Raw genomic sequence first — 18,208 nt, 5'->3', positions numbered from 1 at the left:
GGTGCTGGCGCCGCAGGCGGAGGATTAGCCTAGTGAGCCACGGTGCCGGCCCTGAGCTAACTTTTAAAGTAAGCTCTGAAGCTGGAAGCCCTTGGAAGCATTGTTCCTTGCTTAAGGATAAAACATTTGAGTGCTCGTTGTCCCACGGTGGCCTGGGTGGGTAGAATAAGTAGTGTCCACACTCATTGTCAAGAAGTATCTGATTGTGGTGGGAAGCAGAGGCTTGAACGCTGCGAATGTGAGTATTTAAGCAGCTGCGGTCTGGGTGTGTCCCTTCCTCCATTGCATTCCGCTGCTCAGCTTAATTAGAAGGTTCTCCTACCCCTGTTTTAGAGTATTTGGATCTTTTTTTTTTAAATTTTCAATTAGCTTTATATACAGAAGATCAATTTAGCATATACGAAGTAAAGATTTCAACAGTTTGCACCCACGCAGAAACACAAAATGTAAAATACTATTTGAACACTAGTTATAGCATTAATTAAACACCTAAGAATAATTGTGTATTAATTACAGAGTTCAACCAATAGTTTTAAGTAGAACATAAAAAATACTAAAAGGGTAAAGTGTTAAGTTCTTTTTTTTCTTTTTTTGTTTGTTATATAGTTATTTATTTAATAAATTTATTTAATAAATGTTATTTATTTAATAAATTTATTTAATAAATGTGCATTTACAAAGTGCAACTTTGTATTGTTGTGCCCCCCCAACCTCCCTCCCTCCCATGGCCCTCCCCTCTCCCACTTCCTCTCCCATCCCGCCCTTCATTGAGTTTCATTTTCAATTACTTTCATATACTGAAGATCAACTTAGTATATACTAAGCAAGGATTTCAACAGGCTGCACTCACACAACCGCACAAGGTATAGGGTATTGTTCGACTAGTAGTGTTTTTAAGTCTCATAGTAAAACACATTAAGGACAGAGATCCTACGTGGGGAGCATGTACCCAGTGACTCCCGTTGTTGATTTAACAATTGGCACTCTTATTTATGACGTCAGCAATCACCCAAGACTCTTGCTATGTGCTGTGTAGGCTATGGAAGCTCCTTGAGTTCACTGACTCTGAACTTGTTTAGTCAAGGCAGTATCACAGTGGAGGTTCCTTCCTCCCTTCAGAGAAAGGCGCCTCTCTCCTTGATGGCCTGTTCCTTCTGCTGGGGTCTTGTTCACCAGGATCTTTCATTTAGATTGTTTTTTGCCACCATGTCATGGCTTTCCATGCTTGTGAGACTCTCATGGACCTTTTAGCCAGATCCGAATGTCCCAAGGGTTGATTCTGAGGCAGGAGTGCTGTTTTGGGCGTTTGCCATTCTATGAGTCTGCTGTGTGTCCTGCTTCCCCCGCAGGATCATTCTCTCCCTTTTAATTCTATCCTTCGTTATTTGCTTACACTGGTCTTATTTGTGAAATCTCTTCGACACGAGTATTTGGATCTTGAGTTCTGAATTTTGTTCTTCCAGGAAGCTCACACGTGCTCACAATTCTTATAAACATTTTACTTGGAAAGGTTTTTAGTTGGGGTCTGCATTGTGGCTCAGCTGGTTAAGTTACCTCCTGTGATGCTGGCATCCCATTTGAGCACTGTTTCAAGTCCTGGCTGTTCCACTTCCAATCCAGCTCCCTGCTAAAGAGCCTCAGAAAGCAGCAGAAGATGGCCCAAGTCCTTGGGCACCTGCCGTCCACATGGGAGACCCAGATGGAACTCCTACCTCCTGGCTTCAGCCTGGCCCAGCCCTGGCTGTTGTGGCCATTTAGAGAATAAAACAGTGGTTGGAAATTCTCTCACTCTCTCTCGCTCTCTTGCTCTCTGTAACTCCCTTTCAAATAAATACATAAATCTTAAAGGAAAAAAGAGCATCTTTGATCTAGGTTTGTCTTAGTGTATTTCCAGTGCAACATCCCTACAAGTTCCGTAGTCTTCCATCTCTGTTTGTGTGGGACTTGGTGAGTGGTGCAGTTATACTGCTGCTGCTTCAGTTTATATTCCTGCCTCCAAAAAGGATAAGGGTTGAGAGAAGACATTTCTCAGGCAAACGAGAAAATTGCTGCATAAAAGGCATCATACGGCTTGAGTTCGCAAATTATGTCATGACCTTGAAGCTTCTTTATTAAATAGACTCGGTGAATTCATTGAAGAATCATTAGCCGCATTATACATGTTGAAAAATTAGGCTTGCCAGAAAATGGAAGAAAAGTAATTTGAGACATAAAAATTAAAAATGTGAGAATGTAAGCATGATGAACGTTTTGTTTCAGTGTTACTGTAGAAATCGGAATGGCCACCTGTTTTGTTAGAATCCGTTTCACGTACGTGAACATTTTCTTCATCAGGAAATGCCTCTTGATTGGCAGCTGGGGCTTTGGTTTGGGGCTTTGTCAGAGGCTGTGAGGGCGGCTCTGAAACCTGCAGGAGACGGCATGTGCCTGACCTTTGGAGATGTTAGTGTCATCAGCTTGCCCTCGTCAGATTCCTTCAAACATTTGTAGCTTCTCCTGTTCTTTCTACTATGAAATTCGTGAGGTTTCCACAACAGAAAATGACTTCCCACAGTAATTTTTCATCTGTTTGGATTGGCACCTCTCTCCCTCCCTCCCTCCCTCCCTCTCTCTCTCTCTCTCTCTCTCTCTCTCTCTCTGGTGGATTCGATGGGCTTAACATCACTGACTGTTCCACTGCGGATGGACAGAGGTCACCATCCCCAGGTGGCGTGAACGGCTTTGTGCTGATTTGCCAGTGGGGTGATTTGAGAGGGAGGCGTTTGTGAAGCAAACCTTGAACAAGTCCTGGAACGAGGTGCTTCTGCTGCTGGCCGTCCTGTGTGCACCACGTTCTGCTGACGCTCAGCCGGTGCACCATTGCCACTCCAGAGAGCTCTGGCTGCTTGGAAATTCTCAGGTTGGGCTCAGACCCGTGTTTTGCCTCTCCATTGGGCTGAATTTCACCTTGTACCTTGCAAATATGTGAAGTTCATGGTGGTGTTGTGCCTACAGCTCCTCTTGCTATCAAGAGGAGATGAGCAGCAGGAGGTGACTGTGCCACAGTGTCCAGGCGCCTGAGCCCACAGTGAGCAGGGAGGGCAGGCACATGGTCTGTTGTGTCCCTCAGGTCCAGCCATGGGGAGGTGACTGTCCCCTCGTTGCCCCCCACAGTTAACTCATGTCATCACCTATCAGTTCTTTCCATGGCAGACCCCTGTCGGATTCATTGTACGTGTAGCAAGCTTAAATAACAGTTTTTAAACCTAAATGTAGGACTTTATTCCAGTTTGTTTTGTTAGTTTCAGGTCACTTCTACACGTGTCAGCCTTTAAATGGTCACCCATTATCTCAGTTATAATGTAGCTGATGAGCATATGTATGTATTCAGTAAAATAGCCTATCTAAGAGATGTTGCAAATGTCCCTAATTTCCTTGAGACAATGAGTAAACACACATGTATTTATCATCCCAGCATGTTTAACACTTCCTTGACTGCTGTCAGAAATGACTGGGAAAACAACTCTGTTAAATGAAGTATTAGGTGGAGAACAGCAGGGTATAGACAGATAGATAACTTTCTTAATTTCTAATTATTAGTTGACAGTAACAGATAATCACAAGATTATCCCTGTGTCAGATCTGTGGTGCTATTAGCTCTTTAGAACACAATAATGAACTTGGAAATAGGAAAACAGGCCTCTGAGGAACAAAGAAAATTGTTCCTTAGCCCGTGCATAATTCTTCCTAGGAGGAAAGTCTAATAACCAGCGTCCCTGCTCAGTCTGTGTTGTGTACGAAGTACATTGGTTAAGAAGCATTGTTATTGCTTCTAGATTTCTGAAAGTGCATGGGAGCTCAGGAGTGTGTAGTGATTCCAAAGTTAAACGTATTTGGAAATAAAACAAAGAAGAGTATTGGGTTATGTTTCTTCTTCCATTTAGTCTAGGAGATTGAGAGGATGAGCTCTATGTTTTAAAAAAATTCCTATTAGGGGCTGGTGCTGTGGCACCGTGGGTTAACACCCTGGCCTGCAGTGCCGGCATCCCATATGGGTGCCAGTTCGAGTCCCAGCTGCTCCTCTTCCAATCTAGCTCTCTGCTATGGCCTGAGAAAGTAGTAGAAGATGGCCCAAGTCATTGGGCTCCTGCATCAACATGGGAGACCCAGAAGAAACTCCTGGCTCCTGGCTTCAGATCAGCCCAGTTCCAGCCATTGCGGCCATTTGGAGAGTGAACCAATGGATGGAAGACCTTTCTCTCTCTCTCTTTGTCTCTCTGTAAATCTACCTCTCAAATAAATAAATCTTAAAAAAGAAAGAAAGAGAAAGAACAAAAAACAATAGCTTGTAAGGATTACCTTTGGTTTATTAAGACTTTGGCCAACATTAGTTTACCTTCATGAAATGAACTTCCTTTACTTTATTTGTTTTTTTATTAATTTTTTTTCTTCTATTTAAAATTTTTGGCTGGCGCCGTGGCTCAGTAGGCTAATCCTCCGCCTTGTGGTGCTGGCACACTGGGTTCTAGTCCCAGTTGGGGTGCCGGATTCTGTCCCGGTTGCCCCTCTTCCATGCCAGCTCTCTGCTATGGCCCGGGAAGGCAGTGGAGGATGGCCCAAGTGCTTGGGCCCTGCACCCGCATGGGAGACCAGGAGAAGCACCTGCCTCCTGGCTTCAGATCAGCACAGTGCGCCAGCCATGGTGGCCATTGGAGAGTGAACCAATGACAAAAGGAAGACCTTTCTCTCTGTCTCTCTCACTGTCCACTCTGCCTGTCAAAAAAAATTTTTTTTTCTTCTTTTTTTTAATTTGAGAGAGAAAACAAGCAAGCTCTTGGCCACTGGTTTACTCACCAAATGCCCACAACAGCCAAGGCTGGACCATGGCTTGGCCAAGGCCAAAGCCAGGAGCTTAGAACTCAGTCCTGGGTAGCAGTACCCTAATTACTTCAGGAGCTGGGCTGGATATTGAATCCAGGCACTCCAGTGTGGACAATGGACATCTTTTTCCTTTTAAAGATTTAACAATTTATTTGAAAGTCCAAGCTACAGAGAGAGGGAGAGAGAGGTACATAGAGAGATCTTCCACCCATTGATTCACTCCCCAAGTGTCCACAACGGCCAGGGCTGGACCAGGCCAAAGCCAGGAGCCAGGCACTTCATCGAAGTTTCCCATGTGGGTGACAGGGGCCCAAGCTCTTGAACTATCTTCCACTACTTTTCCTAGGCCATTGGCAGGGAACTGGATTGGAAGTGCAGTGGCCAAGACAGGAGCTGGCATCCCATATGGCACCCATATGGGATGCCAGCACTATAGCTTTCCCTGTTATGCCACAGCGCCGGCCCCAGGGAAAATGGACGTCTTCACCAGCATCAACCGCTAGGCCATTTGACACTGCCTGTTGTCCCGTCCTTGCTCTGATGTAGAATAGCTTGTGTGAGCTTTTGGGGTTTTTACTCTGAAGTCCCAGGTGCAGTACCCAGGGAAGAAGGGAGACAGAATGCTAGAGCAGAAGATGGAAGACTGGCTCTGATTCGTGTTGAATTTCAAGGTGATTCTGTCAACAGCCATGCTGGTTTATTGAAGGCAGAAAGCTGACAACATGTCAGCGTGCGTCTGACCGGTGTCTCTGATGGGTGAGAGGGGAGAGGCGGGAGTTTGGGATCTGTCTCATCAATCCCTTACTCATCCTCTATTTGGATAGACACAAGGGCAAACATACCCTTTGATGTATCTGTCTTAAATTATATAGATTTTTTTCATATTGAATAAGCTATATTTTAAATTAAAATTGAAGCTTCTCCAAAGCCTGCCTTGCAATATTCCACGTACTCCAGCAGGTCCTGTCTGTCATCCACTGCTACGGGAAGTTAATCTAATCATTCGATTGCTTGATTGAATTATGGCTGTGTGTGTGTGTGCGTGTGCGTCTGAGACAGTGAAGGCCGTGCTCCTTTACAAATGAATTGAATTAGAGGAGAATACAATAAAGAGTAAAGATGGATGGTCAGTTGAAATCATTGTAAAATTGAAATACGGAGTCCGGTTGAATAGAGCAGTGGTTCTCAGCCCGACAGCTGCCTGCCATCATATAGGTGACGTACAACAGCAACGACACTGCCTGAGTCCTGGCTGCCCCAGCCCGTCCCCACCCAGATTCTCATTTAGACAGGCTCCGAGTAGCAGCAGCTTTGCAATCTAACCCAGATGGCATACCCTTGCTGGCCAAACCTGAAGCGTTTTCTAGCCTTCCTTGTCCTGTTTGGTGTGGACAATCATGCGCTTCATTGCAGGAGTCGTCTTGTGCCAGATGACCGGTGTCTGTCCCAGACCTCGCTATGGGAATGTGTGCTGGAAGGGTGACTTTCTGAGCTGTAAAAGTTTGGGTTCTGAAAGTCGCCTGACCCTGGAGGGTTCAGCAAAGGAGGTGGGCATCGCGGTAGGGAGCAGTTACCAGAGCAAAAGCCAAGGTCCTCTTCTTGCAAGATGAAGAAGCTTAGCATCTGCATTTGATAAAAAGCAATGGCCAGGATCAGAGCGTGGTTCTTGGCCCTGCCTTTCTCACACCTGACCTGCGAAGGTTCTGTTTTAGGTAAGGTCAGAGAAAAACAAAAATAATCCACAGCACAAGCAGATGCAGTGGGGAAGTCAGCAGTGTCCGTTAAAAGACTTGGGGCCATTTGGGAGTGAACCAGCAAATGAGCAATCAATCTCTCTCTCCCTCTCTCCCTCCATCCCTCCCTCTCCCTCCCCCTCTTCCTCCCTCCCTCTCTCCCTCCCTTCCTCTGTCTCCCTCTCTCTCCCTCTCTCTCCCTCCCTCTCTCTCTCTCCCTTCCTTTCTCTCTCTCCCTCTCTCCCTTCCTCTCTCTCTCTCCCTCTCTTTCCCTCTCCCTCCCTCCCTCTTCCCTCTCCCTTCCTCTCTCTGGGTAACGCTGCCTTTTAAATAAATAAATAAACCTTTGAAAACATACACTGAGTGGCAATGGTGTAGGAGCATGTAATGGGTTCTCTCCTGGCTGACGTTTTACTCCATCAGCTCCTTTGGGGGTGTTGTCAAAACCCTCTTCTCTCCTGGGGTAGAAGTGTGAACAGCACTCTGCGTCCCACGCTGTGCCACAGCCTCCTGTGCTGTCGCCAGAGGCTCAGGGCTGCAGTGCCGTGCAGGGGAACAGTCTTGTGTATTTTATATGAAAAAAGAAGCTTGCTTGCCTTCTATATTTTTTTAACATTTGCTTATTTATTTGAAAGGTAGAGTTAGAGAGAGAGAGAGAGAGAGACCCAGAGAGGTCTTCCATCCACTGGTTCACTCTCCAAATGGCTGCGGTGGCCAGGTCTGTAACTTTAGGCTCTCCGTTCACCAGCATTTCTGGAGCCCAAACTCCCAAACAGAGGGAGGGACTGATGGTGCTCTCACCGCTGGGAGACTCCCCAGGCATCCACGACGCAGCAAAATCGCCACAGGTGCTCCTTAGTGGCCGCCCATCCGGGCAAGGGTGGCAGTGACAGCTGTGTGGGGTGAGCCACCCTCTTAAGGGGTGATGACGTACTGGCCACGGAGAATGCAGTCCCAGGGGCCTCTCATGATCCCTTTCCAGCAGAGGAATCCAAATTGAGTAATTTGAACAGCAAGGCTGCACTTTAACCTTGACCTCCGGCACTTCCCTTTGAAGTGTCATTTCTGTGATGTGTCCAGCTGGATAAACTCCCAGGCTGCACACCTCCAGCCCCGGGGTCCTGCAAACCCCTCAGATACCTGGACACACACCTCGATGTTGGGAGATTGTGTCCTGGAGGGGAAAGGGCTGGCACCCTAGGGAAGTCGTATTCTTCTCAGACAGTTCCCAAAGACTATCCTCATGGTGTCGTGGAAGGTAGCTGTGCTTAACCTTCCCTTGTCTTTGTCTGCGTTCCCCTTTGAAATGATTTTTATGGAAGCATTTAAGCATTCAAAGTGGTGAGAGCAAGAGAGTATACAAGCACTAAAAAATTTGGACAAATTAGTGGGGTTTAATGCACTTTGGCTTTTTGTAAAAAATACATTTATTTGAAAGGCAGAATTTCAGAGAGAGAAAGAGAGACAGAGACAGAGAGATCGTGCATCCTCTGGTTCAGTCCTCAAATGGCTGCAGCGGCCCCGGGGCTGCGCCAGGTCAAAGGCAGGAGCCAAGAGATGCATCTGAGTCTCTCATGTGGGTGACAGGGGCCCACGTACTTGGGCCATCCTTTGCTGCTTTCCCAGGTGTGTTATCAGGGAGCTGGATTGGAAGTGGAGCAGCCAGGCCTTGAACTGGCTCTCCTGTGATATGTTAGCATCGCAGGCAGAGGCTTAACCTGCTGTGCCACAGCGCTGGCTCCCACTTTGGCTTTTAAATTAATTCTTCCCATTTCGCCTGTCCTGGAAGGTGAGGACACCAGCCTATCTGAGGCGTGTTGTCCAAAATGGCTACTGTAAACTGGGCAGGCTTGCAGTGAACACTCATGGAGATCAAACCAGGAACACCTGTCTCAGTTTTTCTAGAATTTCTATATAAACCAGCATCTTTCTGGGATAAACACTATGTAATGTCTTTGCCATCTTAATTTAATTCATATTTGCATTATTTCTGATGCAATACAGTGAGCTCTCTGAAGTGCTCTCTGTCGTTGTGGTATATGCACCAGTGTTGCACAGTGTATACATTCTGGCAACTAAGTTGTTTTTTAAGTAAGTCTATGGGATTCTTCCAGATTATTGGCCCAAAATCCCTATGCAGACATGTTTCCATGTACTGAATGCAAACAAGCAACAAATAAGTGAGGAGAGAAAACCTGTACTTTCTTGTGGCTGCTCTTAGTTTGGGTTGCAGATCTAAAAACAAAGTGCTACTTTCTCAAGCTGTATTTTCTTCTTGTGATTTGATTTTTTTTCCCCTCTAATATTTTATTAGGTGCAGAGAGAGCTTGCTGCTGTTATTGCTTTGAAAGCAAGGAAGTCTGGTGAGTAGTCTCTGCAGGGGCTGCCGGGGGAGTCGAGCGCTTTGGGGACAGTTCACAGCAGAGCGTGTCTCTGGAAGCCTCCGTGTGGGAAGCAGAGAATGTCACTGCTTTCAGGATGATTTATTCCACCATCAAAATGGCGCAGGATGCTGTATATGTGGTTCTTATACTTTCACTACCTGTGCTCTAGCTTATTTCCAATTCCAAGGAAAAGCGAGATTTACAAACATGTTTGCCGTCCACTGCTCCCGTGAGAAGGGTGTAAGTGCACCTTGCATGCCATATCATACCAACAAAGAAGACTGCGTTCCACGGGGGACGATCTTTGTGTAAGAATGCTTTAAAAAAACATTCCAAGTCGTTTCTTCTAAAAGTAATTGCTGAATGACATGGCAAGGTCAGTATTCTTCCTGGGACTGGCTGCGTGGATCTAAGTCCCACACCTGTGGGGTATCATCTATGGCGGTGACGTGTGGAAAGGAAGTGGGAGCTTGCACATACCTTGTAAGGGAGGAGAAAAAGCACTCTGCATGTCAGAAGGAGGCGGCCTGCACCGTTCCCGTTCAGAGGGAGGAGGCCAGTGCTGAATGGAATGGGAATCGCTAGGAAAGTACTTCCTGGATAATGGTGAACTGGACGGGGACTTTTCAGGCAGCAAGACTACGTCAGCCTCAAAACGAGGGCGGATTTTGAAGCAGTCAGTGGCACGGGAAGGGCTCACGCTTCACAGCTTTCCTTTTCCAGTGGCAGTCTACGCGCTGGCTCGTCTCCTGGTTGGGTTTTTGAGTGTGAATTCCCTCGTTACATTGCTGTCACTTCCCGTGTGGGTTTGGCTGACGTAGAGGACGCAGCCTGGGCGTCACGAAGGTGGTGGAGGAGAAGCTGAAGGGACAGTGTCTGAGCCCAGGTGCATTGCAGGTGTTTGTAGAGGGGAGGCGGACAGCAGCACGGAGTTGTTTGAGGGACGGCTGAGAAATCAGTCGGGCTGGAGCGGATCTTGGTAACAGGGACGGGAGTTGTCTGCACATCCTGGACGAGTTGGGATGGCAGTGCCTGGGAGGGTGGGATTTGTCTTCTTGATGTTTCAGAATAAGATAGGAAGTAATAATAATAATCATAAAGTAGCACGTGTCACTGCCAAAGAATGACCGAGGAAATCCAGCACGGGAGGCTGGGGTGGGGAGCGCCTGGTTTTCCCTGAGTGGGACAGGACGGCCGTGTGTCCGAGCATGCCTGAGCCAAAGTGCAGAGTCAGGACAGAAGGGAGCCCCGGAGGGGTGTGCCAGGCAGGTGTGGTCAGCAGAGGCGTGCCCAGTGTGGTTGAGTGGCAGCAAGGAGGCAGGGGAACAGGGTAGGGACAGGTGATCAAGGCCAAGAGAGTGGCTGCGACGTCAGGCTGGGTGGTTTGAAGGGAAATGAAGAGGAGTAGGCAAAGACCCACACATGCTAGATGGTGGGAAGTGACGATTGTGGTGCCGTCTCCTCAGGTCTTGATGTCACCGGATGAGGTTAACACATCCGTTTTCCTTCCTTATGCCCTCTGTGCAGCTCGGAATGCGATTGTCATTTTGGGAACTCCTCACACACAGTAGCCACAGGGACGTGGTTTTTCAGGAGAGCAGTTGTTCAATGTGCACAGTGTTCACAGCTCTATGAGCCAGCCCTTGCACGGCTGGGGCGTAGCTGTGGGACCCAATTAGAGGTGCACGTGAAGTTTGCAGTGGAAGGATGTGCGTGGTTCTGTTGAAAACAGCATGGAAGCAAGCCAGCCACCCAAGTCTCTCTCATCGGGAGCCAGTATCATTGATGGATGGCCATAATGGAGCCAATCGGCCTTTGAAATGATGTTTTAAAGAATTAATATGCAGATGGTGAAATGATCAGTGAAAAAAATTGTATATAATAACATACTATTTCTGTAATGAAAATAGCTTCATTTATTCTTGCTATCTTAGTTGAGCATTCTCACTGAGAGAACTTTTATAATACATGAACGTATGAAGAAGAAACTGAAAAATCACACGTCATCTCACCAACACAACCACCAACCCCCTTTGGTTGTATCTCTTTCCAGATACCTTTCCTTATTAATATGCACATATTGCTGTTGCTATCTATTAATATTCAGCTTTGTTAAGAGTGAGATCATCTTAGACACGCACCTTGATTTTGAGATCATTGCCCATTCACATACTGTTGTAAGAGACAGTGCAGACAGAGTCTGAGTACCCTGTTCCCGGGCTGCTCGGTGGTGGCATCTAGTACAACCGTGGGGCAGCGCCACAGCCCAGATGGCAACGTGGGTGCAGGGTGTTTCCAGCTCCCTGCCCTGCCTCATGTTACTCGTTTGCGGCTACACTGGCTTCCTTTCTTTTAAAGATGCATTTTTTTACTTGAAAGACAAAGTTACAGAGAGGCAGAGGCAGTGAGAGGGAGAGGGAGAGGTCTTCCATCCACTGGTTCACTCCCCAAGTGGCCAGCATCCCAAACTCGACAGGTACTTTGGCTGCAGTCAGTGGTCCTACACGGACACACCGCTGTCACTGGGAGTCCCTTGGTCACATTAGGGTTCCCTCCTGCTTCTGTACATCCTGCGGGTGTGGACAAATGTGCAAAGACTCATAGCCACATTACAGCCTCGCGCAGAGTAGGGTCTAACCATTCATCCTCCCCCACTCCAACCCCTGATAACCCATGGTCTTTTTACTCTCTCTCTAATTTACCTTAAACTTGAATGGCTAGAATTATATAGTAGCTTTTAAGACTGAATTATTTCATTATTTATCGAACATATGCATTTAAGTCTTCCATTTCTCCCTTCTTTTTTTTTTTTTTTTTTTTTTTTTTTTCATGGCTTCATAGTTTATTTCTCTTTAGAGCTGGGTGAGATTCTGTTGTCTGGATGTACCATGGTTTATTGATCTATTCATCTACTAAAGGACATCCTCATTGCTTTTAACTTTTAATTTTATTTCTTTATTTTCATTTTTTATTTGAGAGAGAGAAATATGGAGAGAGAGAGAGTCTGTCTGCTGACTCATTCCCCAAAACATCCATGACAGCCAGGGGTGGGCCAGGCTGAAACTAGGAGCTCAGAACTCAAACCAGATCTCCCCCATGGGTGGCAGGAACCAAGTACTTGAGCCATCACCTGCTTTAACCCAGGGTATGTGTTAGCAAGAAGCTGGATCTGAAGTGGAGTAGATTTTTTTTTTAAAGATTTATTTATTTACAGCCAGCACCATGGCTCACTAGGCTAATCCTCCACCTGCGGTGCCAGCACCCCAGGTTCTAGTCCCGGATGGGACGCCAGATTCTGTCCCGGTTGCTCCTCTTCCAGTCCAGCTCTCTGCTGTGGCCTGGGAAGGCAGTGGAGGATCGCCCAAGTGCTTGGGCCCTGCACCCACATGGGAGACCAGTAGGAAGCACCTGGCTCCTGCCTTCGGATCAGCACAGTGCCAGCCGTAGCGGCCATTTGGGGAGGGAACCAAAGGAAGGAAGACCTTTCTCTCTGTCTTTCTCTCTCACTGTCTAACTCTGCCTGTCAAAAAAAAAAAAAATGATTTATTTATTTACGTGAAAGAGTTACACAGAGAGGAGCAGCAGAGAGAGAGAGGTCTTCCATCTGATGGTTCACTCCCCAATTGGCTGCAGCAGCTGGAGCTGCAACAGTCCAAAGCTGGGAGTCAGGAGCTTCTTCTGTGTCTCCCACATGGGTGCAGGGGCCCAAGAACTTGGGCCATCTTCCACTTCTTTCCCAGGCCATAGCAGAAAATGGGTCGGAAGTGGAGCAGCCAGGATTTGAACCAGCGTCCATATGGGATGCCGGCACTGCAGGCAACAGCTTTATTCTCTGTGCCACAGCTCCAGCCACAGAGTAGGTATCTTCTAACCAGGCACAGCAATATGAGTTGTGGGTGACCTAATTGGTTAAGTTAACCAGCGTGCCACAAGCCCATACTATGCTTTGAAGTTTTAACAGTTACACATAAGGCTACTATAAACATCGATATGCAGATTTTTATGTGTTTAGATGTTTTCAGCTCGTTGAGGTAAATACCAAGGAATGTGATTATAGGATTATGTGATAGGAGTATGTTAAATCTTGTTAGAAACTGCCAAACTGTCTTCCAACGTGGCTGCGCTGTTCTGTATCCCCACCAGCAATGAATGCGAGTGCCCGTTCCTCCACGTCCCCCCCGGCGTGTGTTGGTGTCCTTGCTCTGGATTGTACAAACTCTGATAGGTTTGCAGGGATAGCTCATTGTGATTGGCAGCTCTCTAATGACCCAGGACGCTCAGGGAGGCATCTCTTGAGATCTTTGGTGCGTTAATTGGCTTGTTCATTTTCTCATTGTTGAGTTTTAAGAGTTTGTTGTGTATTTTGACTAACAGTCCTTTATCTGACAGGTCTTCTGCAAATATTTCCTCCCGGCCTGTGGCTTGTTTTCTCATTCTGTTAAAAGTGCCTTTATAAATAGGGTGCCTATTATAAATAGAGGTTTTGTTTTAGTAAAAACTTTACCAGTTATTTCTCTCATGAGTCACGCCTTTGGTGCTATCCCTAAAAAGTCATTACCGCATCCAAGGTCATCCAAGTTTTCTCCTGTGTTATCATCTGAGAGTCTTATAGTTTTGTGCTTTGTCTTCAGGTCCGTGGTTCATTGGAGTTCGTTGTTCTGAAGGGTGTACAGCCCGTATCTAGATTCATCACTTTGCACATGGGTGTCCAGTTCTTTCTGCACCATTTGTGAAAAGAACATTCTTTCTACCTTGCATTGCCCTTGGCTCTTTTCTTTCTTATCTTTTCTTTTTTTTTTAAGATTTGTTTATTTCAAAGAGTTACAGAGAAGGCACAGAGGGTTAAAGCCCTGGCCTGAAGCGCCGGCATCCCGTATGGCCACCTGTTCGTGTCTCGGCTGCCGTACTTCCAATCCAGCTGTCTGCTATAGCCTGGGAAAGTAGTAGAAGATGGCCCAGGTCCTTGGGCCCCTGCAACCACGTGAGACCAGGAGGTAGCTCCTGCCTCCTGGCTTCAGATAGGTGTAGTTTTGGCTGCTGCAGCCATCTGGGGAGTGAACCAGCGGATGGAAGGCCTCTCTCTCTCTCTCTCTCTCTCTCTTTCCCTCTCTCTCTCTCTTTCCCTCTCTCTCTCTCTCTTTCAAATAAAAATAAAAAATAAATCTTAAAAAAAAAGAGTTACAGAGAGGCAGAGAGATAGAGAGACAGAGAGAGAGAGAGAGATCTTCTATCCACAGAGACAAGGGTTGAGCCAGGCTGAAGCCAGGAGCTTCATCCAGGTCTCTCACATGGGTGTTGGGGCCCAAGCCTTGGGCCATCTTCCACTGCTTTTCCAGGGCATTAGCAGAGAGCTGGTTCAGAAGCAGGACAACCAGGATGCAAACTGGCACCTGTGTGGGATGCCGGCACTGCACGCCTGCCCTGCCTCTGCTTCTCTGTCAGAGATCTGTTGGTTGTATTTGTGACGCTCTGTTTCTGGGCTCTCTGTTCTGTACCTTGGTCTGTTTATTCTTCTACCAATACCACATGCCTTGACGACTGCCGCTTTTAAGTCTTGAAACTGGGCAGCGTCAGCTCTCCACCTTTGTTCTTCTTCAGTATTTTGTTGGCTCTTCTGGTTATTTCCCATTCTGTATCAACTTCAGAATCAGTTTATCCATATCTGCTTCTGTTTTGTCTTCTAATTGGCTCTTTTTAGGCCATGTGAGAATTCTTAATCTTCGTGTTTCATGCAAGCGTTGGACTCAAATGATTTCCAATAACTCGTCTTAAAAATGACCTGGTGGGGGGCAGGCATTTGGTCTTGTGCTTAGGATGTCCCCATGCCATGTTGGAGTGTGTGGGCTCAAGTCTCAGTCCTTTCCCAACCCCAGCTTCCTGGTAGTGTGAGCCCTAGGGGGCAGCAGGTGATGACTCGACCAATGGGGTTCAGGGCCGGCACTGTGGCATAGTGGGCGAAGCCTCCGCCTATGGTGCTGGCATCCCCTGTGGGCGCCGGTTCCTGTCCCGGCTGCTCCTCTACTTATGGCCTGGGAACTCAGTGGAAGGTGGCCCAGGTGCTTGGGCCCCTGCCACCCAATGTGGGAGACCCAGATGGAGATCCAGGCTCCTTGCTTTGGTCAATGTGGGTCTTTGGGGAGTAACCAGTGGATGGAGGGTCTCTCTGTGTCTTTCTTTTTCTAACTCTGCCTTTCAAAGAAATAAAAATAAATCTTAAAAAAAAATGCGTGGGTACAAAATAAAGACAATTAGAGCTAGAAGTGCTTTGGCAGTGGGTTTCTTGCAAAAGGGAAGAAACGCATCTCCCAAGACACCGATTAGCTACCATTAGCAGCGGAATAAGCAATCCAGGCAAAGAGAAGAGGTGCAAGGGTATCTGTGCTAATTTCTGTAAATTGTATGAAGCTGTAAAATGCTATTACTATCACTAAGGTTTGTTCTCAGTGCAGAAAACCACTTAAAGGCACATCCTAATGGCCTCTTAGAAAATTACAAGAAAGTGGATTTTTACTAAGTGTGAACCTTGATTCATTTATAGAACCTACACTGATTGGCAGTTACTTTTATCTCTGTTTGTATGGTGAGCTGAAGCCAGAACTTTTTCTTCCTAGTGATGCTCATTTGAATAACCTCTTCCAGTTACACATAAATCTGGCATGGCCACCTGAGCCCTAATTAACAGTTTTACTGCAAGACATAAGATATTAGGGTAATCAATTCCTTCTGTCAAACTCCAGATGTGGCAACTATCATTTTAATACTTTTTTTTAGACTACACATAGACCCTGCTTCTTTTCTTCTTTGTTCTAAAGACAAACAAACAAACAAAACCCTCAAACTGGTTTTAAAAACAAACATACACAAGAAACAATTCTGTAGCTGGGGCTCTCATTAAGGCTGTGCTGGATGGTTCTGTGTTCTGTCACCTTCTAAAATCACAATAGTAAGTGTTCTTTGTTCAGCTTGCTGTGGACTCACTAGTACAATTCCATTTATGAAATATGGGCTACATGTTAATCACACTTGGGTCCAAATGTGCTCTTGCTCACGGTGGGGTCCTCCATGCCCTCTACTGTACCTGGCGTCCAGTAGGTGCCTGATTAGGACCAAATGAGGAATGAATGAACCTCATACCTGTAACTCAGGCTCTCTTGCACAGAACCATTATTATTTCTCCTCCATTCTCAGCATGAACTCAAGTTCTGGACAGGTAGTGTATTTGGATTCTTTGAATACAGTGATATGCACCTTTGCTTATTTTAGCCTCTCTCAAATTTACTGTGGTTTGGAGGGTAGAAGAAAGAAGCCTTTGTTTCTCTCTAAAGCAGTCCTTGTCCTCATTACTTTTCTTTCTTTCTTTCTTTTTTTTTTTAAAGAGGCAATTGACAGTACAACAGGCACATAATGTATTTTGCAAGTATTTTTTTTTTTAATTTGACAGGTAGATTTATAGACAGTGAGAGAGAAAGATAGAAAGAAAGGTCTTCCTTCTGTTGGTTCACTCCCCAAATGGCCGCCATGGCTGGCGCTACGCCGATCGAAAGCCAGGAGCCAGGTGCTTCTTCCTGGTCTCCTATGCGGGTGCAGGGGCCCAAGCACTTGGGCCATCCTCCACTGCCCTTCTGGGTCACAGCAGAGAGCTGGACTGGAACAGGAGCAACTGGGACTAGAACCAGTGCCCTTATGGGATGCTGACACCGCAGGTGTAAGCCACGGTGCCAGCCCTCCTCATTACTTTTCTAATCAGAAAACATTTACTTAAAGTCAGGGACATGAGAGCATGAGCTATCTCTGGTATTATTAAACGTGAACTATCACTGATTTTGCTGAATGTGAACCACCATTGATGTTATTGAATGTCACTTTGCAGGGCCCTAACTCATGGCATAATATGAAAAATCAGGAGTTGTGTGGATGAGTAGGATAGAGACCAACAGTCATCATGAGCAGAAGATGCATTTGTCCACATAAAAAATGCAAGATGATTCTATTATTTTAAACTTATTAATTTATTTGAGAGGCAGAGAGACAGAGACAGAGCTCCCATCCACGGGTCCATTCTCCAAATGCCTGCAATAGCTGGGTGGGACAAGGTCAAAGGCAAGAGCCGGGAGGTCAGTCTGAGACACCCCCCCCCCACTTGGGCTGCAGGGACCCAATTATGTGTGTGTGTTTTTATTTGAGAGGTGGGGTTGCAGACAGAATGAGGGAGAGACAGAAAGAAAGGTCTTCCATTTGCTAGTTCACTCCCCAAATAGCCACAACTGTTGCAGCTGGGCTGATCTGAAGCCAGGAGCCAAGAGCCTCCTCTGGGTCTCCCACTTGGATGTAGGAATCCTGGTGGACCTGTTAGACAAAATGAGGGTTTTCTAACAACCACCCTGGTTGTTCTAAAGTCTCAGCTTTGCAGTTCTCCTGATACTAACAAGCGCTGGTCACGAGTAACACATTTTAGGAAGATGCAGTGGCTTTCCGTCTCCCTCTTAAGTACATGTGTATACGACCGGAGAGAATGGCACACTGACTGGGCACTCTGATGTGGGCCATTTGTGAGGTTTGAGGTCTGACACAATTGAAAAGACATATGCCAAGGAAAAATGTCTGTGCAGCTTTGTCATGAGAAATTCAATCGATCGATTGATTGATTGATTGGCTACTTTAGCAGTAAAGAATAAGGCTTTTCCTTTTGTATGTTTACAAGAAAAATTACCTTCAACCTATGGGATTGCTCCCACTCCTTCACTCCTATAAAGTTTTCCTCTATTTTTAGATGACATATTCGTCTTTCATCGTAGCGTCATATTTGACTTCCCTCCCATATTTTGGCAAGCACAAAGCTCATATTTTGAAGGCATGTCAACATGGGATTTTAGACTAGAGATTAAAAAACAAAATTAAGAGCCAGCAGACGGCTTCTCACACTAGTGTAATTATTGCTGTTTCAAATCCTCTCACGTTTCTGATACCGTGTGATAATATTTCTTGTAAACAACATAAATGTCCTTAAAAACCCGTTGCAATCTCCTGAGTGATTTTTTTCCCCCTATCTGCTCTCCGAGAGCTGAGCGTTCAAGCTACAGAACGCTGCCTTTGAACAGAATCCCGTTGGCTGTATTTTAAATAATCAAGAGATTGTGCTTATTTTTTAGTGATGTTTCCAGCCCTTCAGTTTTCCTAAGACTCCCGCAGCCTGTCCTTGGAGGGTGCACCTGTGTTCTCTCAGCTCTGGTG

At 46.2% G+C, this 18,208-nt stretch overlaps 1 protein-coding gene across 1 annotated transcript in view; it reads left to right on the top strand.

The window, feature by feature from the left end:
- RAPGEF5 (Rap guanine nucleotide exchange factor 5) overlaps window positions 1-18,208 on the top strand; it is a 249,155-nt gene that overhangs the window by 81,027 nt on the left and 149,920 nt on the right. The window contains exon 7 of the mRNA XM_062179032.1: window positions 8,908-8,956. Coding sequence (XP_062035016.1) covers window positions 8,908-8,956 — 49 coding nt within the window. The remainder of the gene's footprint in view (window positions 1-8,907; window positions 8,957-18,208) is intronic.

Source organism: Lepus europaeus, chromosome 20, assembly GCF_033115175.1.
Source record: "Lepus europaeus isolate LE1 chromosome 20, mLepTim1.pri, whole genome shotgun sequence".
Lineage (NCBI taxonomy): Eukaryota > Metazoa > Chordata > Mammalia > Lagomorpha > Leporidae > Lepus > Lepus europaeus.
The sequence above is the reverse complement of the archived record's forward strand: the minus strand, read 5'-3'. Positions and strand labels throughout refer to the sequence as shown.